Here is a 20,862-nt window from a genome sequence, read left to right as displayed (position 1 = left end):
AGAGGAGGCAGGTGGGGATGGGACTATCACAATGTGTATAAAACATTTGGACAGGTGCATGGATAGGGCAGGTTTGGAGGGATATGGGCCAAACGCAGGCTGGTGGGACTAATGTGGATGGGACATGTTGGTGGACATGGGCAAGTTGGGCTGAAGACCGGTAACCACCATGTTCTTCTCCCACCAACAGAGAGGCAGGAATATCCGAGCCTCCGTCACCTTCACCCACGTCCTGAAGCCCACCGCTGCCGGGGCAATCCTGCAGGAAGCCAAGGTCCGGGAGGTGCATCAGTTCACTCCCTTCCATGAACTGGACGGAACAATGCGCGTTGAGGCCAGGTATGTACTCACACACTCAACCCTCCGCTGACCAATGTCCAATCATTCCCACCATCTCATCTCAGCCAAGACTGGCCTTTGCTTCGGATTCTCATGTCACCGCCATGATTACTGCTCCCTCTGCTGTGTTCTGATTAAATCAACCTTGTCTGATGGACAACCAATTATTGATTGATTGATTGAATGATGCAGCATGGAAACAGCCCCTTCGGCCCAACCAGTCCATGCTGACCCCCAATCACCCATTCACACTAGTTCTATCTTATCCCACTTTCTCATCCACTCCCTGCACACTGGGGACAATTTACAGAGGCCGATTAATCTACAAACCCGCACATCTTTGGGAGATGGGAGCAAACTGGAGCACTCTGAGATGACTGGGTAGATCCCTTCAATGGTGGGGGGGTCAGTATTGTGATGGACCTTCGATGGTGGGGGGGAGGGTCAGTCAGTATTGTGATGGGACCTTCGATGGGGGGGGGGGGTCAGTATTGTGATGGACCTTCGATGGTGGGGGGGGGGGGGGTCAGTATTGTGATGGACCTTCAATGGGTGGGGGGGGGTCAGTACTGTGATGGACCAGGGGGTCAGTACTGTGGACCTGGTACTGTGACCTTCGATGGTGGGGGGGGGGGTCAGGGGGTCAGTATTGTGATGGACCTTCGATCATGGGGTCAGTATTGTGATGGACCTTCGATGGTGGGGGGTGTCAGGGGGTCAGTATTGTGATGGACCTTCGATGGTGGGGGGGGTCATGGGGGTCAGTACTGTGATGGACCGGCCAGTGACCACCATTCTCTGTAGTCTCCATCATTCCTGGGCGTTGGAGTTACTGAGCCAGGCCGTGATCCAAAGCTGGCACTGCCAACCGTGTGGCACTGCCCTGGGGCGGCAGTGGGCTGTAGAGCATGTTTGAGATTCCGTGGCGGCCATGTTGGTGACAGAGACCTTGTGATGAATGTTTCCCATTGCAGACAGAGCCTGATCTTGGAGCAGATCACCACAGCAACCGTGAGTGAAGTGCCCGACTTCCAGATCCAACGCACCCTTCAGTTCCGCAGTGACAGCAACGTTCTCCAGCAGCCCTTCACGCTCATCCGTGACCAGAACATCATCCTTAAGGTGAAGCTCAGCGCCTCCTCACTGCTCACGGGGAGATAGGAAACCTCTGAGTTTAGTTTAGTTTATTGTCACGTGTACCGAGGTACAGTGAAAAGCTTTTGTTGTGCCCCAACCAGTCAGCGGAAAATCAATACGTGCTCAGTATTGGTCACCCTGCTGTGTGAAGGCAGTCGTTTGGCTGGAAAAAGAGAAGATTTACAAGGATGTTGTCAGGATTTGAGTGATTGAGCTATCGGGAGAGATTGGGCAGGATGGGACTTTCGGCGTGGGATTAAGATTCCTTGGAGCACAGGAAGTTGAGGGGTGATCTTATAGAGATGTACAAAATAATGAGGGGAATAGATAGGGTGAATGCACAGTCTTTGTCCCCAGAGTAGAGGAATCAAGAACCAGAGGATGTAAGTTTAAGATAAGTTTTGAGGAACTTTTACACAGAGAACTACAAAGGTTTTTCACTTGGGTGGGCTGTATGGAACCAGCTGCCAGAGGAAGTGGTTGAGGCAGGAACATGAACAACATTTAAAGGATGTGCGGGAAGGAACTGCAGATGCTGATTTACACCAAAGATAGACACAAAATGCTGGAGTAACTCAGCGGGACAGGCAGCATCTCTGTATAGAAAGAATGGGTGATGTTTCAGGTTGAGACCCTTCTTCAGATGTGTGGACAGGGACATGGTGAGGTAAGGTTTAGAAGCATACGGGCTAAATGCGGGCAGGTTGGACCATTGATTGGGCATATTGGTCGGCAAGGACTAGTTGGGCCTGTGGCTGTGTGGTGTGACTCTAAGCCTGTATTAGTTAAAGTCCTGGACTTCACCTTGTCTCCCACTTGTTGTGTGTAGGTGAAGGACACACTGAACCACATTGCCCAACACAATGTACAGACTATCCACAGTGATGCTCCCTCTCGATTCCTGGAGCTCATTCAGCTCCTGCGATCTGCGGATCATTCCAGCCTGGCTGAGATTTGGAGACTGGTGAAAAGCCAGCCTGAGTTAAGGTAAGCCATCGTATTCTGCCACTTTGTGTGGAGAAAATAATAGTCTTTCCTAATTGCAAACTTGTTATTTAGAAGCGAGTGACCCTAGTTCTAGATGGCTCCATGGGGGAGGGGAATCATACACTGGGTGAAAACACAACAGGATGTATCTGTTTCCATCTAGCCTTGTCTCACTCACCTACATTCCAGCCAGTGTTCGCCCGGCCTGTGCAACCTTCCCTCATTACACCTGCTGACATAATACAGACAGCAGTGTTGTAGCAGTTTGCCTCACATTACCTTTCCCTGGAGACACGAGGAACTACAACTCTTTTTGACCTGTCGTTTAGTTTAGTTTATTGTCACGTGTACTGAAGTACAGTGAAATGCTTTCATGTTGCCTGCTATCCAGTCAGCAAATAGACTGTACATGATTACAATCGAGCCGTCCACAGTGTACAGATACAGGAGAAAGGGAGTAACATTTAGTGGAAGATAGAGTCCAGTGAAGTCCACTGTACCTCTTGCCCGATGGGAGAGGGGAGAAGAGGGAGTGACCGGGGTGAGACTGGTCCGTGATGATGCTGCTGGCCTTGTCGTGGCAGCGTGAGGTGTAAATAGGTGAATCCTGTGCCAGATTCTTGAGAAAAGCACAAAGGAACTCAGCAGGTCAGGCAGCATCTGTGGAAGGAAATGATGCAGGTGCTATAGCAACATTTAAAATACATTCATACAAGGACATGGATAGGACAGGTTTAGAAGGGCCAAACGCGGGCATGTCAGTGGTGTAGATGGGACATGTTGGTCGGCGTGGGCAAGTTGGGCTGAAGGGCCTGTCTCCATGCTCTATGACTCTATGGGATAAAGTTTCGGGTCAGGTCCCTTCTTCAAACTCGGACGTTTCTGCCATCGTTCTTCAGAAGTTTGCTTGTCAGGGTAACACATTGCCGACAGTAATGGCTAGACTGCACAAGTGGAAAAAGGAAATCTGTGCCAGGGGGTTGACTGGAGGAAAGGTCCAGTGAGCCATCTAGAGTTGGCCAGACCAATATTGATTCAAGGAGCTTGTGTTGTTCCATGATTGCAGGCGTTGGTTCATTGAAGCACTTCCTGCCGTCGGGACGATCGACTCACTGAGATGCCTCAAGAGCCGCATCCAAGAATCGGAGATCAGTCGCTTGGAGATCCTGCAGACTTTACTGCTGGCAATGCACCAAGTCAAGACCGATCGGCCAGTTATGAATTTAGCCATCGTGAGTATTCCCATTATCCATCTGTTTGATGTCTCCTTGATGTACCAAGTCAGCAGCTCAACTGACTCAGTTCAGTTCAGTTCAGTCTATTGTCCTGTGTACCGAGGTACAGTGAAAAGCTTCTGTTGCGGGCTAACCATTCAGGGGAAAGACAATACACGATTACAATCGAGCCTTCACAGTGTATAGATACATGATAAGGGAATAACGTTTAGTGCAAGGTAACACAATGTTTGATCACAGGGTGGTGAATCTATGGAATTCATTGCCACAGGCGGCTGTGGAGGCCAAGTCATTGGATATTTTTAAGGTGAAGTAATTAATCTGTCAAACTAGACTCAAGGGACTGAAGATGCTGGAATCCTGAGCTAAACACAAACTGCTGTTGTCTCAGCAGCTCAGGCACATTCCCTGCATCTGTCCATTGGAGAGAAGATGATATTTTGGGTCTGGACCCTTGGTCTTTAGCTGGGACTGCGTTGAAGAGGTTTAGATGGGCACGTACGTATATATGCAGGGAATGGAGGGATAGGGTTGATGTGCAGGCAGAGGAGATTCGGTTATCTCAGCATCATGTTGGGCATGGACATTGTGGGCCGAAGGGCCTGTTCCTGTGCTGTACTGCTCTATGTTCTAGTCCCAGCAGCTGGAAGTTTTGTTTTGACATCTCGTTTGCTTTCTCTTGCTGTAGGAGATCATCAACCTCAGTGCGATCAAAGAAATCCCGTTCCTGCGCAAGGCCACGCTCCTGGCGTACGGTTCCATGGTCTTCCGATTCTGTGCCGACAAGTCTACTTGCTCCGATGATGTGTTGAAGGTGAGTTCCTGCAACTGACCCTGTCTGGTCCCCCCCCCCCCTCCCTGTCCCCCAGTCATACTACTGTGCACCAGTCTAAACACAAGGCGTCTCTTGCAGCCACTTCACAACCTGCTGGCTGAAGCCACCAGCCAACGTAACGATGAGAACATCGTGCTGGGCCTGAAAGCCATCGGCAATGCGGGGCAGCCCGGCAGCATCAAGAGTATCATCAAACTGTTGCCGTCCTTCGGAACCGTCTCCACCAACCTCCCACTCAAGATCCGTGTGGACGCCATCATGGCTCTGCGCAACATCGTACACAAGGACCCCAAAACGGTACGGCTTGGTTACCTTCACTTGTGGCCAATGTAGTCTTTGTTTAGTGACATCCCCCAGATGGGCAACTTGTTGATACGCCCGGTGAATTGTGGCTGGAAGTGGACTCCAAGAGTCCAGTCAGGAGTCAAGAGTCTTGACCGTCCAACTTACTACTTGCCTCATTGATTAGTGCGGGGGTCAGGGGTTATGGGGAGAAGGCAGGAGAATGGGGTTAGGGGGGAGAGATAGATCAGCCATGATTGAATGCTGGAGTAGACTTGATGGGCCGAATGGCCTAATTCTACTCCTATCACTTATGATCTTATGATCCAATGGCAGTGCAGTGGGTAAAGCCCTGCCTCATGGCGCCAGAGACCCGGGTTCGATACTGATGAGCTACAGATCTAGAATGATGTCAATGAGGGTGAGTTGGGCCAAAGGGCCTGTGTCCATGTTGTAAGCCTCCATTAATGGTCAGCATGGAAGAGTTGGGCCAAAGGGCCTGTTTCTGACCTGTAGACTCTATGACTCTATAATTGGGATTCAGGCTGTTTCTGACCTGTAGACTCTATGACCAGTCCAGGGCAGTTACTAAGACAGCTCCTTGTCATCTCTCTCTCTCTCCAGGTACAACGCATTGCTGTGCAAATCTTCCTGAATCGCAAGAACCACCCAGAGGAGCGGATGATGGCGTGTGCCGTGCTCTTCCTCACCAAGCCTCCACTCACCCTGGTCTCCATGGTGGCCAACTCACTGCTGACTGAGACCAGCCTACAAGTGGCCAGCTTCACCCATTCACACATCACAGCGCTGTCCAGGAGCTCCCTGCCCGGCACCTACACACTGTGAGTACCCAAGGCACTGATTCATTCATCCACACACGCCCACTCCACAGTGGCAGCACCGTGCTGAGTGCTGAAGGCAGGGTGCATCTCACCAATACATCCATCATAGAGTATAGACCTTCTCAAGGTGTGAATCCGCCAGCCTAGTCAGCATCACTGCTTCTTGTTCCCACAGAGCAACCTCCTGCAATCTGGCACTGAACATCCTCAGCCCCAAGCTTGAGCAGTTGGGTAACCGATTCAGCAAGGTTTACCGCATGGACACCTTCATGTGTAAGTACCTGGCTCCCACCCTCAGTGGCATTTCCAACGCCAGCTACACAAACACAAAGACTGAACCATGAGAGTTTTGAATGCAAGATAGTGGCATGGAATATTGCAGCTGACAGCTGAGCCTGCAATTGGGAGTTTGCTCCATGTACATTCTCATCATGCACGGGATGTCCAACATGTCAAATGCTGCAGAACCGACCGGCCTGTTGTTTGATTCTCATTTGTTTCATTAGTTGGGACATCATGATGCAATTGTACAAGTCACTGGTGAGACCACAGTCTGGCAGCTGGTTCCCTTCACCCACCACCCACTATGTGACAGAGTTACCCCTCCGGTAATGGCAATACTGTGTGCAGTTCGTGGCACTCAGCTACAGGAAGGGTGTCACTAAATTGGAAAGGGTACGGAAGAGATTGTGTAGGATGTTACCTGGACTTGAGTTACAGAGAGAGGTTGGGACATTACTATGGAATGTCGGAGACTGAGGGAGCAGCTTATTGGGGTGTACAAGATCATCAGGGGCACGGATAAAGTCAACACTCACAGCCTTTGTCCCAGCGTAGAGGATTCTAAAACTAGAGGCTACAGATGTAAGGTGAGAGGGGAGAGATTTAAGAGGGGTGTCAGGGGCAACTATTTCCACAGAGGGTGGTCTGTATGTGGACTGAGCTGCCAGACCTGTAGAAATAGATACAACGATGGCTTTCACAAGACTGTTGGACAAATACATGGATAGGAAAGGTCTACTGGGTGATATATGGGTCAAATGCAGGCAAATGGGATTAGCCTAATTTGCCAACTTGGTCAGAAAGGACATGTTGGGCCGAAGGGCCTGTTTTCATGCTGTGTGATCTCCACATAGTGGCGCAGCAGTAGAGTTGCTGCCTTACATCGTTAGACACCCAGGTTCAATCCCGACTACGGATGCAGTCTGTGCGGAGTTTGCACGTACTCTCTGTGACCACGTGGGTTTTCTCCGGGTGCTCCGGTTTCCTCCCACACGCCAAAGACGTGCAAGTTTGTAGGTTAATTGGTTTGTGTAATTTGTCTACAATGTGTGTGTGTGTGTGTGTGTGTGTGTGTGTGTGTGTGTGTGTGTGTGTGTGTGTGTGTGTGTGTGTGTGTGTGTGTGTGTGTGTGTGTGTGGTGTGTGTGTGTGTGTGTGTGTGTGTGTGTGTGGTCGTGCTAGTGTACAGGGTGGTCATTGGTCAGTGCGGACTCGGTGGGTCGAAGGGCCTGTTTCCACGTTGTATCTCAACCGTACTAAACTAATGTAAGTTAAGAGTTTGTGTGAGGTGATAAATCATTGTTGTGTCCTTGTGCTGCAGACCGTGTGATGGCAGGAATATCGGCCAAACTACTTCTGATCAAGTCATCCAGCACCGTCATTCCAACAGCCTTGATGGGCAAGATCAAGGGTCATGCTTTGGGTGGTGAGGTGGATCTCATTCAGGTAATGACTCAAGCTGTGAGGCTACAGGTGTAACACACATTGATTCAATGAATGAAGGCATTCTCACCATCTATGTCCATCCCTACAGGTTGGTTTGAGAGCTGAGGGTCTACAGGAAGTCATCACAAAGTCTCGATCAACAGACATCAGGATCACAGAGAACAGATCCATCCGTCGTATCTTGAGCAAGGTGAGGCTGGGTGCCAGTACACCAACGTTATTCTCTCGCCAGTCCCAGAGTCACACAGTGTGGAAACAGGCCCTTCATCTCAACCTGCCCACGTCGACCAACATGCCCCATCCACACTGGCCACACCTGCCCACGTTTGGCCCATATCCCTCTAAACCTATCCTATCCATGTACCTGCCCAAGTGGCGATGAAATGTTATTATAGTACCGGCTTCAACTACTTCCTCCGGCAGCTCGTTCCCTACACCTGCTCCTCCTCTGTGTTAAAACGTTGCCCCTCAGGTTCCCATGAAACCCTTTCCCCGCTCACCTTTAACCCTTGACCTCTGCCCCTGGGGTGCCTACACTCACACCAAGTTCACTCTCTTCTCCAGATTGTTAACTGGAAGGACTTCCCCGAGGAGGAAATCCTGGGCTCAGCTTTCGTCAGAGTGTTCGGACAGGAACTGGCCTTTGTCCAAATCCGCAAAGACATCATCGATCAAATTGGCCAGGTACGGAGGTGGTGGGCAAAGCCAGTGGGGGTTGGATTTGGTTTGGTTTAGTTTATCCTCACCTGTGCTGAGCTCGAGTGAAAAGCTTTTGTTAGCCTGCGATCCAGTCAATGTAAAGACTATTAATGAATACAGACGAGCCATCCACAGTGCACAGATACAAGAGGAAGGGGCCAACATTGAGTGTGTGATAAAGTCCGATTATAGATAGTTCAAAGATCTACAATGAGATAGATGGGAGGTCAGGACCACATCCAGCAATGTCTTCCTTCAGTTTAGCAACAGTCTTGGTTTGGTTTAGTGTGGTTTATTGCCACGTGTGTCGAGCTGCAGTGAGAAGCGTTTTTGTTGCGTGCTATCCAGTCAGCGTAAAGACTGTACATGATTACAATCGAGCCGTCTACAGTGTACAGATACAGGATAAAGGGAATAACATTTAGTGCAAGATAAAGTCCAGTGAAGTCAGATTAAAGAGAGTCCGTGGGTCACCAATGAGGTAGATGGGAGATCAGGACCGCTCTCTGGGAAGAAACTGTCTCTGAATCTGGAGGTGTGTGTTGGTTTTCACACTTCTGTACCTCTTGCTTGATGGGAGAGGGGAGAAGAGGGAGTGACCGGGGTGAGACTGGTCCTTGATGATGCTGCTGGCCTTGCGGAGGCAGCGTGAGGTGTAGATGGAGACAATGGAAGGGAGGTTGGTTTGTGTGTATTGATCCTAGAGGTGGGATGGTCACACTAAACACTGGCCTTGGTGTTACAGTTCATGACGGAACCACTCAGTGGCCAGTGGAGGAGTTACCTGCAGCAACTCAACAATGGCATCAACTTCCAGCCCGTCAAGGCCATCATGGCCGCCGAGGTTCGCCGTGTTGTTCCGACTGCCGTCGGTCTCCCCATGGAACTCAACTTCATCTCAACTGGTCTGGCTGTGGCCAAAGGAAGCAGTAAGGCTCTCTTCCCATCTTGATGGACCCATCCTCCTGCTTCTCCATCCTGTCTCCCAGGCTGGGAACCCGAGTCCTGGAGTCATACTCAAAGCTGACCAACATGTCATAGAAACATAGGAAGAAAGACAATAGGTGCAGGAGTTGGCCATTCAGCCCTATGAGCCATTCAATATGATCATGGCTGATCATCCACAATCAGTACCCCGTTCCTGCTCTCTCTCCATATCCCTTGATTCTGTCTAAGAGCTGTATCTGACTCATGTCCCACCTACACTAGTGCCACCTGCTCACGTTTGCCCACATCCCTCTAAACCTTTCCCATCCATGAACCTGTATACCTTTGTGAAAACAGGGTCTATGCTGGGTCCCAGAGATCATCGAACAGTACCACATAAGAACATCCCTTTGGCCCACAATCTTCATCAGTTCATGGGTTCTAGGAGCAGAATGAGGCTATTCAGTCCATCGTCTACTCCATCATTCAATCATGGCTGATCTATCTCTCTCTCTCAAGCCCATTCTCCTGCCTTCTCCCCATAACCCCGACACCCGTACTAATCAAGAATCTGTCAATCGCTGGTCAGCGTGGGCAAGTCCACACCAAACATGAAGCCTAGTTAAACTAGTTAAACTAGTCTCCTCTACCTGCACGTGATCCATATCCCTCCACACCCTAAAGCCTGTCAAACACCACTATTGTATTGGCCTCCACCACCACCCATGGCAGCGCGTTCCAGGCACCCACCACCCTCTGTGTATAAAATCAAATGCCCCGCACATCTGCATTAAAACCTTGTCCCTCTCACCTTAAAGCTTTGCCCTCTGGTCTTTGGCATTTCCACACTGGTCAGGGTCAAACCCAGGTCGCTGGAGAGATAGATGATGGAGCAGCACTACCCGCTGCACAGGGTCCGCTCCTCTGGGGCAGATCTCGAGCCAAGAGTGTTTAATTGTCACAAGGATCAACATGCAACAATGATATTGTTACTTCCACCAGCAAAACTGGGTTTGAAGCAAGTACTGAATAGGCAGCAATAAATAAATAAATAAAACACCTAATCTGGTGCAAAAGAAATCAAAGCCCAAAGTCTGAATGTGACACGGATAACATTCAAGGAACTTTGCGTGGTTATGGTCAACGTATAACGTTAATCACACTTAACATGGTTTTCATTCTCTTTCCCTCAATACAGTTGAAGTCCGCTCTGATCCTCCCATTTCCCGACTTCCTCAGTTACTCACCTCCAAGATTCAGCTGAAGGCTCGTCTGGCCCCAAGGTAGGGACTAGCAAGGACTTTAGTTCCTGAGATCATGACTGCCTCATTGAGCTGATGGTGCCAACCTCTGCCCTCATCCACTCACCAAGACTTCCTTTCTTCTCTACAGTGTGGCCATTCACACCAGGGCCTTCATGGGCATCAACATGCGTTACATCCGCTCAGGAGTGAGTCTTCAGGCCAACGTCCGCTCAACTATCCCCATGGACATAACCACCAAGATCAACCTGAAAGAGGGCAGCTTCAGGATCGACACCACTCCCGCTCAGAAGGAAAACAAGATTGTCAGCATTGAGTGAGTTCACTCACCATATCCTCTTGTTTAGCACAATGACGGGTGGCACTAAATGTATTTGTGAGTGGCACGGTGACACAGCGGTAGAGTTGCTGCCTTACAGCGCTTACAGCACTAGAGATCCCGGTTCAATCCTGACTACGGGTGCTGTCTGTACGGAGTTTGTGCGCCATCCCCATCACCATGTGCGTTTTCTCCGAGATCTTCAGTTTCCTCCCACACTCCAAAGACGTACTGGTTTGTAGGTTAATTGGCTTGGTATAAATGCCAATTGTCCCCAGTGTGTGTAGGGTATTGTTAGTGTGCGGGGATCGCTGGTCGATGTGGACTCGGTGGGGCAAAGGGCCTGTTTCCGTGCTAAACTAAACTAAATTATCTCTAAACTAAACCAAATTATCCCAGGGATGATAGGGTTAACATATGATGAGTGTTTGTCGGCACTGGGCCTGTACTCGCTGGAGTTTACTAGAATGACGGGGAATGTAGAGGATGTTTCCACTAGTGGGAGAGTCTAAGACCAGAGGCCATAACCTCAGAATAAAAGATCGTACCTTTAAGAAAGAAATATGGAGGAATTTCTTTATTCAGACGGTGGTGAATCTGTGGAATTCTTTGCTGTGGAGACCATCAGGGGTTATATTTAAGGCAGAGACAGATTGTTGATTAGTACGGGTGTCAGAGGTTCTGGGGAGAAGGCAGGATAATGGGGTTAGGAAGGAGAGATAGACCAGCCGGAGTAGACTTGATGGGCCGAATGGCCTAATTCTGCTCCTGTCACTTCTGAACTTGTGAACATATGTCTGACCATGAGCTGTACAGTGCAGCGTGATCTTGAGCGGCTGGGCAAGTGGTTTGAGGAACGGCAAATGCAGTTTAATGCAGGACATTTAGTGTTTGGGTTTATGGCCCATTGCTGTTTGCGTTTGCATTATTTACTGACATGATCTACGATATCCAGTTCTCAGGTCTATGCCATCTCAGCCAATATGGAGAACCTTTCCGCAGTGAGACGGGTGGCCATCTTGCCTCGGTCGACAAGAAGGGACATTTCCAGCCAAAGATTCCGGTCGTCGGCTCAGTCAGGGAGGGTCCCAGATGAGAGGAATGTAGTAAGTATTCTCCACTAAATACACGCTTCACAGGTCGTGTTCTCTTCCATGTGGTGAGGTACAGCTACATTGTGAACCTTGCTCGCAGCAGTATCACACACACACACACAAAACAGTCTTTCATTGTCCACACACACAACAAACAACTTGCTGCAGTTTATCTTTCATTGTCCTATGTGCTGGAAAAACCTAATATTATGTAAAAATCTACAATGTGTAATCAGTTCCAGACGTCAATAGCTTGTACTGCAATTACATATAAATCCGGTCTGTTCATCACATGCAGGTACAGGCAGTAAAGATGGCATGTTGGCCTTCATACAAGAGGAGTTGAGTATAAGCAAAGAGGTCCTTCTGCAGTTGTATAGGGCCCCAATGAACCACACCCTAAATAGTATTGTGTGCATCTCTGGTCAAATTTGAGGAAGGACATCTTGCTATTGAGTGTGCAGCGTAGATTTACAAGGTTAATTCCCGGTATGGCGGGACTGTCATATGCTGAGAGAATGGGACGGCTGGGCTTGTACACTATGGAGCAAGAATGAGAGGATATCTTACAGAAACATAAAAGATATAAAGGGTATGGAGACGCTAGAGGCAGGAAACATGTACATTACCTACAGCTTAAGAAATGACATTTAGAATAGACGATCAAACACTAAGAGTGGTGAGTCACATTCTCTGCCTCAAGGCCGGTTCCCTGGATACTTTCACAGAGCGAGTTAGATAGGGTTCTTGAAGATAGGGGATATAAATCACATGATCAGCCATGATCACAGTGAATGGTGGTGGATTTCTCTCCCCTGGTTCGTGTCTCTATGGCTTGAAGGGCTGAAATGACACACTGGTGCCAATTGGGAAAATAGGGGAAGTATTGGGGGACCTTGTTAATCAGTCAAACCAGTAAACACTGCGGTACATTTAACTAGAAGAAGCAAATGCATGCTTGGCCTTCATAAAAGAGGAGTTGCGTAGATAGGGCCCCCAATGAGACCACACCGGGAGGCAGGCTGGCATTCTTTGGAGGGTGTGTAGCGGAGATTTACGGGCCCGGGATGCGGGGACTGTCAATGCTGGAGAATGGAGCGGACCCTGAGAGGCAGGAATATTATGAAATTTAATATAAGATTGGGGGATTGGTGGAATGGAGCACACATAAAAGTACACAAATTACACATAAATTACAAATAAATTACACATAAATTACCATAATTACACAGAAATCACACATAAATTTTCCATCACGTTTACAAGCCAGTGGAAATAAAATGATTGTGAAAACACGAGACATTAGTGTAAACCACAATTAGGCAGCATCCTCAGTAGTGCCAGAGTTAGTCCATAGTGTTCTGTTGTTGAGGTGGGATTAGGGATGTGTGGGTGGGTTCAGGAACCTGGTGGTTGTGGGAAAGTATCTGTTGCTGAGCCTGGTGATGTGGGTGGTGAGGCTTGTGTACCTCCTGCCCAGCGGCAGCAGTGAGAAGGGGGCGGCACCGTGATGAGAGATGCCGCCATCTTCAGGCAGCTCCTGGTGTCGATGCTTTGTATTTCCCCGGCCGTGCAGCGTTAATGCAAAACTCTTGATTCTCCTGGCTCATCACCATTGTGTCCACAGGCACAGGTTGCCCCAGAAACCCTTGCTGACCAAGTCCCATGCTCTGGAGAGGATCAGCATCCGAGGGTCCCGACCAAAGCTGCCTATCGTGCGTGCATGAGAGCGGACAAGATCGGAGTGCAGGCTTGTATTGATGGAAGAATGGAGAATGCTCTTTCCGTCAAACACATCCCACTGTACCGACTGATTGGCCGACACCAGCTGAATATCACCATTATCCCAGGTGAACGAACATTCATCTCCCTCCTTTAACAAATCTCCAACAAAAAGTCTTTGTTGTTACAGGTCGGCAGCACAGAGTCACAGAGTGATACAGCACAGAAACAGGCCCTTCGGCCCACCACGTCCATGCTGACCTTTATGTCCATCTACACTAATCGCACTTGCCTTCTTTGGTTTAGTTTAGTTTATTAGTGTCACGTGTAGCGAGGTACAGTGAAAAGCTTTTGTTGCGTTCCATCCAGTCAGCGGGAAGACTGTACATGATTACAATCGAGCCGTCCGCAGTGTACAGATACAGGAGAAAGAGAACAAGATTTAGTGCAAAGATATAACACGGAGGTCAGATAAAGTCCAAGTTAATGATAGATGGGAGGTCAGGACCATTCTCTAGATGGTGAGAGGACGGTTCAGTTGCCTGATAACAGCCGGGAAGAAACTGTCCCTGAATCTGGAGGTGTGTGTTTTCACACTTCTGTACCTCTTGCCCGATGGGAGAGGGGAGAAGAGGGAGTGACCGGGGTGAGACTGGTCCTTGATGATGCTGCTGGCCTTGCCGAGGCAGCGTGAGGTGTAGATGGAGTTGATGGAAGGGAGGTTGGTTTGTGTGATGGTCTGGGCTGCGTCCACAACTCTCTACAATACCAATGACCTTACACCAAGTCTCTATCTATGTGCCTCGTAAACATAGTGAATGTATCTGATTCCCCGGGCAGTGAGTTCCAGATTTCAACCACTCTCTGTGTGAAAAATCCTCGGCTTCCCATTAAATCTCCTTCCTGGCACCTTCAACGTCAAGCTAATGGTAAAGTAGAGATCATGTCCTCCTTAGTTGGCCAATGTTGGTGTGGTAGTAGCTGACTCGAAGAACCTTACGGTAGAACCTTGTAGGTTAACGGGATTGGGACCAGTCTTTGCTAACAAGGGTCTGATGATCTTCATCTTGTCTCATCTTGCAGTCAGCTCAGGAGCAGACATTGAGAAGATTGTGCTGGAGATACAGGCTGGAGCCAAGTCTCTGACCAAGATGATAAAGCTTGAGGATAAGGAGATAAGAGCTCCATCTGTAATGAGCTCAGATAGACTGGGGAGGATTCTGATGAAGCAGGCTAAGGTACGTACTGATTCATCCACATATTACACCACCTGACCACACCATCTTGTGCTGATGAGTAAATAGTGGCTGGGCTGGGTAAAGCCAGGACAGTTCACCCCTGGCAATGTTTACAATGAATCTCATGCTGTTGTAGAGAACATGGCCACTGTGTCTGTGCCGACCAGTGATCACCCCGTACACCAGCGCTATCCTCTACACACTGGGAACAGTTTATAATCTTCACTGAAGCCTAATTAACCCACAAACCTGCACGTCTTTGGAGTGTGGGAGGAAACTGGGGAACCCGGAGAAAACCCACCCAGGTCACGGGGAGAGCGTGCAAACTCTGTACAGACAGCACCCGTAGTCAGGATTGAACCCGGGTCTCTGGCGCTGCCCACTCTACCAGCAGTGTCACAGTTATCTCCTAATGTGTGTGACCCTGTTGTGTTTCTCCTCCCAGGGTAACAGAACACTGGGTCGGTCCAGTTCCAGTTCCAGTTCCAGCAGATCCGGCCACCTGTCGGGCAACAGACACTTGCGGGCTGGCAGCATCATCAGTAGCAGCAGCAGCAGCAGCAGCAGCAGCAGCATCAGGAAGAGCAACAAACACAGCAAGGGGCAGACCCGCAGCATGCGACGCAGCGGCAAGGTCAATCTCCGTGGCAGCACCAGGCGCAGCGGCAGCCTCCGTCTCAGCAGCAGCAGCAGCAGCAGCAGCAGCAGCCTCCGTCGCAGCCTCCGTCGCAGCAGCAGCAAACCTCGCAGCAGCCTCCATCGCAGCCGTCGTCTCACCCTCCGTCGCAGCAGCAGCAAACCTCGCAGCGGCCTCCGTCGCAGCCTCCGTCGCAGCCTCCGTCGCAGCAGCAGCAAACCTCGCAGCAGCCTCCATCGCAGCGGCAGCCGTGGGACCTCCAGCATGCACAGGAGCAGCCGCAGGGTCAGTAGCATGAGGCGATCCATGGTACCCACCTGCCCAACCCTGCCCACCCCACCAACCCTGCCCACCTCACACATGGTGAAGTGAGTGGATGTGGAGAGGATGTTTCCACTAGACCCCCACCCTCACAACCTGTCCCTACCCCCCCCCCCCCCCCTACCCCCCCACCCCCTCCCCCTTCCCCCCCCCCCCCCCTCCCCCCCCCCTCCCCCCCCCCCCCCTCACCCCCCCCCCCCCCCCCCTCCACCTGCCCCCCCCCCCCCCTCCCCCCCCCCCCCCCCCCCCCCCCCCCCTCACCCTGCCCCCCCCCCTCCTCACCCTGCCCCCCCCCCTCCTCACCCCCTGCCCCCCCCCCTCACCCTGCCCCCCCCCCCCTCCTCACACCCTGCCCCCCCCCCACACCCTCACCCTGCCCCCCCCCCCTCACCCTGCCCCCCCCCCCTCACACTGCCCCCCCCCCTCACCCTACCCCCCCCCCCCCACACTGCCCCCCCCCCCTCACCCTGCCCCCCCCCCTCACACTGCCCCCCCCCCACCCTGCACCCCCCCCCCTCACCCTGCCCCCCCCCCCCCCCCCCCTGCGTGACCCACCAGGACCACATCTCCACACGGTTCAGCTCTCAGTATCACGGACTCACCTCAACAACAACCTGCCACTGACCCCCAGACAAGGTCCAGGTGATGTCCCCACAATAATGAGCCTGGACATAACAGTGATGGACACTGGGCAGCAGAAAGAGGAGGCTAATGCTTTTTATTCAAATATCATTTCCACAGAGTTCACGCCGTGACATCCTGGAACTTCGATTTAAGTCTGGACATGTCAGTCGGGTAAGTTGATCTTCCCCATGCCACCCCCCCTCCTCCCTCCCCCTCCCTCCTCCCCTCCATCAATCTGTGGAATTCTTTGCCACAGACGGCTGTGGAGGCCAAGACATTGGGCATTTTTAAGGTGGAGATTGACAGATTGTTGATTAGTGCGGGGGTCAGGGGTTACGGGGAGAAGGCAGTAGAATGGGGTTTGGAGGGAGAGATAGATCAGCCATGATTGAATGATGGAGTAGACCTGATGGGCCGAATGGCCTAATCCTGTTATCACTGAAGATGATGAACTGACCCAGTGATGCAGCCTGGAATCAGATTAATTATTTATTGCGAAGGTGCCTTTATAAATATAAAAATGTGGCCATTTTGGGCCATTTGTCTTTACTTGAATGGATGTTGGGATTTAGAAGTAAATGGTGAAGGTGTCTGGTGGGCAGTGATGCAGTTTGCTGCAAATGTTCATTGTGTTGTCTGTGTGTGCTCAGTCCACAGCCAGCAGGCGGTCAATCCAAGTCAGCCGCTCGACATCTCAACGCTCCAGCTCTCGTCTCATCAGCAAACTCAGGCACTCGTCTGGAATCAAGTCTAGACGTAGCAGTCTCAGCTCATCCATCCTCCGCTCATCCACTCAGGTGGGTCTTGGTCACCGACTCCCCCTCCCTCAAAGGGTCAGGGTGGGGGCAGGATGGGGTCACGGTGGGGTCACGGTGGGGTCAGGGTGGGGTCACGGTGGGGTCAGAGCTGGGAGGGTCAGGGTGGGGTGTGCAGGGTGGGGTCAGGGGGGTCAGGGTGGGGGGGTCAGGGTGGGGGGGTCGGGGTGTGGTCAGGGGGGTCAGGGTGGGGGGGTCAGGGTGGGGAGGGTCAGTGTGGGGGGGTCAGCCTGCCTCCATTGGGAAGGGGAACTGGTACAGATGTTGCCACATGTTGATGCTCGTGTACAAGGGGTTGGTGAGACCACACTTGGAGATACTGTGTACAGTTGTGATCGACCAGCTACAGGGGGGATGTCATTATGTCAGAAAGGGTTCAGGAGAGATTGACCAGGATGTTACCTGGGCTTGTGGGCTTGCGGTATCGGGAGAGGCTGGGACTTTATTCTTTGGGGCGTAGGAGGCTGAGGGGTGACCTTATTGAGGTGTACAAGGTCACGAGGGGTGTGGATACAGTGAACACTCTGTCTTTAACCCAGGGTAGAGGATTCTAAAACCAGAGGGCTCAGGCTTAAGGTGAGAAGGGAGAGATTTAAGAGAGAGCTGAGGGGCAACATTTTCACCCACAGGGTGGTCCGTGTCTGGAACGAGCTGCCACAGGAAGCTGGAGAAGTGGATGCTATCATGACTTATAAAATACATTTGGACAGTTCTATGGATAGGAAGGGTTTAGAGGGCAATGGGCTTACAGGTACTAACCCAACATGCCAACTGGGTCAGCATGGACAAGGTGGGCTGAAGGGCCTGTTTACACACTCTCTGACTCTGTGACTGTGCCACTGGGGATTGTCTTTGATATTGCAGCGTTACTTGGTGGGCAAAGCTGGAACTCCATTACTGGTCGTGCTTCTCCGGGTCAGACGTACAGATGGAACACAACAAGGTTATCAGCTGACGGGATACGGCAAGATTTCATCACGGATTCCCAGGATGCACGTACGCCTGGTGGACCTGGAGCCCAAGAACAACTGGAAGATCTGTGCTGATGCATTACTACCCCGATCCCACAAACTCTTGGTAAGGCTTTCCATTCCTTTATCTTTAGAGATACAGCACGGAAACAGGCCCTTCGGCCCACTGAGTCCGTGCCGACCAGTACACTAACGCCATCCTACACACACTCGCCACAATTCACAATTTCTTACAGAGGCCAATTTAATGTACCTACCTGTACGTCTTTGTAGTGTGGGAGGAAACCGGAGACCTGGAGAAAACCCACACAGGTCACAGGGAGAACGTACCATCCCCGTATAGACAGCACCCGTAGTCAGGATCGAACCCAGGTCTCTGGCGCTGTCAGGCAGCAACTCTACCGCTGCGCCACCGTGCCGCCCACATGGGACTTTGAAAGGGTCGCTAGTGATTAGGAGAGAGGACTTCATCAGCTCAGGCATGGAGCAATGCGAGAGGAAGGGCAGGCTGGGACATTATTCCTTGGAGCGCAGGAGGATGAGCAGCAATCTGAGAGAGGTATATAAAATCTTGGGGCTTAGACAGGGTGAATGCAGTCTTTTGTCAGGACTCGAGAGTCTGAGCTACAGGGAGAGGATGGGCAGGCTGGGACTTTGGTGCTTGGAGTACAGGCAGAGACTGGTGATCATACAGAGGTTTATATGATGATGGTCTATTACCCAGAGTAGGGCAATCGAGAACCAGAGGGTCTAGGTTTAAGATGAGAGGGGACAGATTTAATTGGAACCTAAGGGGCAACTTGTTTTACACAAATGGAACGAGCTGCTGGAGGAGGGATTTGAAGCAGGTCGTATTTAAAAGACTATTGGACCAAACTTGGGTAATGGGACTAGCTTGGATGGGGCATCATTGATGGAGTTGGGCTGAAGGGCCTGTGACTGAAGTACAAGGGCATCGAGCTCACATTTAGACCACATGGGAGATGGCTCAGAGAGAACTTCAGTCCTAAGGAGGAAACAGATAGATGACATCAGAAGAAAGCATCTGAAGAAAGGTCCCGACGTGAAACGTCACCTATCCATGTTCTCCACAGATGCTGCCTGACCCGCTGAGTTACTCCAGCACTCTGTGAAACGTCACCTATCCATGTTCTCCACAGATGCTGCCTGACCCGCTGAGTTACTCCAGCACTGTGAAACGTCACCTATCCATGTTCTCCACAGATGCTGCCTGACCCGCTGAGTTACTCCAACACTCTGTGTGTTCAACACAAGATCCTGCCATCTGCCGTTGCTCGACGTTCCATCTCCAGGTATCCGATGTTTCCAGGTGCCGAGCTTCGTGGTTTCATTGCAACTTCTTTTACTTTCTGCAGACGTTGACAAGATGGGGTGAAAACTGTGAGAAATACCGCGTTGCAGTTACAGTCTCCACTGGTCAACTTGCAAGTCACCCAGCTACAAAGGTCAAGATGCAGTGGTCTAGAATCAACGAGAACTTGAAATATGGTGGCAGAATGTAAGTCCTTAGTCATGTCATTGCCTGAACTGGCCTGATATCATCACCTCTTTGTTATATATGCTCTATACTGAACACATAGAATCATCACACACAGATTGGCTTCACACTTGATGAGTGTTTGACGGCACTGGGCCTGTACTCGCTGGAGTTTAGATGAGGGGCAACCTCATTGAAACGTACACAATAGTGAAAGGCCTGGATGGAGTGGATGTGGAGAGGATGTTTCCACTAATGGGAGAGTCTAGAACCAGAGGTCACAGACTCAGAATTAAAGGACATCTACGGGCGACCATTTGCTGATATTGGATGTGCCAACGAAGAATTACACTGTGACTTGTCACATGTTACAATAAAGTATTCAACTCTTTAGTCAGAGGGTGGTGAATCTGTGGGAAACATTGCCACAGACGGATGTGGAGGACAAGTCAGTGGGCATTCTTAAAGCGGAGGTTGACAGGAAATTGATTAGTACGGGTGCCAAAGGTCACAGGGAGAAGGCAGGAGAATGGGTTTGAGAGGGAGAGATAGATCAGCCATGATTGAATGGTGGAGTAGACTTGATGGGCCGAATGGCTTAATTCTGCTCCTGTGTCTTAAGAACTTGTGGTCTTACTGCAACCATTTGCTCCTTGTCTCAGGGTTGGCGACTACCTCCCAGGACTGGCCTATTCACTGGGATTATCACAGAGCTACAAACGTAATCGTGACCGTCAGATTACTGTGCTGGTCGCACTAACCTCCCCACAAACCATCGACACAATAATCCGCTTGCCCAAGGTAACAAGCAACTTTATTTCTTTCTGTCCAAGTTTGGCTGGATCGACCATCTGGGCCCCAGTTACACCGTTGCTTCAGCTTCAGTCCAGTTTAATGTCACGTGTACCAAGTGAAAAGCTTTTTGTTGCGTGCTAACCGGGCAGCGGAAAGACAATACATGATTACAATGGAGCCAGAGGGTGAACAAACCGTTTTGCTTTGGTTACAGATGACAGCGTTCTATCAGGGTCTCCGTATCCCCACATCCCTGCCAGTCCATGCTGTCACCAAACGGATGCAGGAGGCCGGATTCCACAGCATCGCCGAACTCTCAGAGACCTTCCTCACAATGAACCAACGTTAGTATTCTTCAATGTTCTTGTCTCCAGATTCAATTCAATTCAACTTTAATGTCATCGCACAAATACAAGTATGAGTACAACGAAATGCAGTTTTGCGTCAGTCCGTAGTAGTTGTACATAAAGAAATAAAAAAAATAGAAAGAGAGAACATACAGAATAATCAAAAAATACAGAATAATTAAACAATGGGGACGGAGGGACCGGAGAAA

General features: G+C 50.6%; 1 protein-coding gene across 1 annotated transcript in view; it reads left to right on the top strand.

Moving 5' to 3' along the window:
• LOC129716060 (vitellogenin-like) overlaps nucleotides 1-20,862 on the top strand; it is a 32,624-nt gene that overhangs the window by 6,567 nt on the left and 5,195 nt on the right. The window contains exons 5-28 of the mRNA XM_055665940.1: nucleotides 191-339; nucleotides 1,314-1,461; nucleotides 2,306-2,463; nucleotides 3,530-3,695; nucleotides 4,387-4,512; nucleotides 4,612-4,830; nucleotides 5,440-5,657; nucleotides 5,833-5,930; nucleotides 7,260-7,384; nucleotides 7,473-7,574; nucleotides 7,949-8,068; nucleotides 8,829-9,012; nucleotides 10,209-10,293; nucleotides 10,403-10,588; nucleotides 11,547-11,697; nucleotides 13,313-13,535; nucleotides 14,491-14,645; nucleotides 15,091-15,567; nucleotides 16,345-16,398; nucleotides 16,878-17,024; nucleotides 17,907-18,119; nucleotides 19,390-19,532; nucleotides 20,174-20,312; nucleotides 20,521-20,650. Of these exons, the coding sequence (XP_055521915.1) occupies nucleotides 191-339; nucleotides 1,314-1,461; nucleotides 2,306-2,463; nucleotides 3,530-3,695; nucleotides 4,387-4,512; nucleotides 4,612-4,830; nucleotides 5,440-5,657; nucleotides 5,833-5,930; nucleotides 7,260-7,384; nucleotides 7,473-7,574; nucleotides 7,949-8,068; nucleotides 8,829-9,012; nucleotides 10,209-10,293; nucleotides 10,403-10,588; nucleotides 11,547-11,697; nucleotides 13,313-13,535; nucleotides 14,491-14,645; nucleotides 15,091-15,567; nucleotides 16,345-16,398; nucleotides 16,878-17,024; nucleotides 17,907-18,119; nucleotides 19,390-19,532; nucleotides 20,174-20,312; nucleotides 20,521-20,650 (3,916 nt within the window). The remainder of the gene's footprint in view (nucleotides 1-190; nucleotides 340-1,313; nucleotides 1,462-2,305; nucleotides 2,464-3,529; nucleotides 3,696-4,386; nucleotides 4,513-4,611; nucleotides 4,831-5,439; nucleotides 5,658-5,832; nucleotides 5,931-7,259; nucleotides 7,385-7,472; nucleotides 7,575-7,948; nucleotides 8,069-8,828; nucleotides 9,013-10,208; nucleotides 10,294-10,402; nucleotides 10,589-11,546; nucleotides 11,698-13,312; nucleotides 13,536-14,490; nucleotides 14,646-15,090; nucleotides 15,568-16,344; nucleotides 16,399-16,877; nucleotides 17,025-17,906; nucleotides 18,120-19,389; nucleotides 19,533-20,173; nucleotides 20,313-20,520; nucleotides 20,651-20,862) is intronic.

This window comes from Leucoraja erinacea, unplaced genomic scaffold, assembly GCF_028641065.1.
Source record: "Leucoraja erinacea ecotype New England unplaced genomic scaffold, Leri_hhj_1 Leri_163S, whole genome shotgun sequence".
In the NCBI taxonomy this organism is placed as follows: domain Eukaryota; kingdom Metazoa; phylum Chordata; class Chondrichthyes; order Rajiformes; family Rajidae; genus Leucoraja; species Leucoraja erinaceus.
The sequence above is the reverse complement of the archived record's forward strand: the minus strand, read 5'-3'. Positions and strand labels throughout refer to the sequence as shown.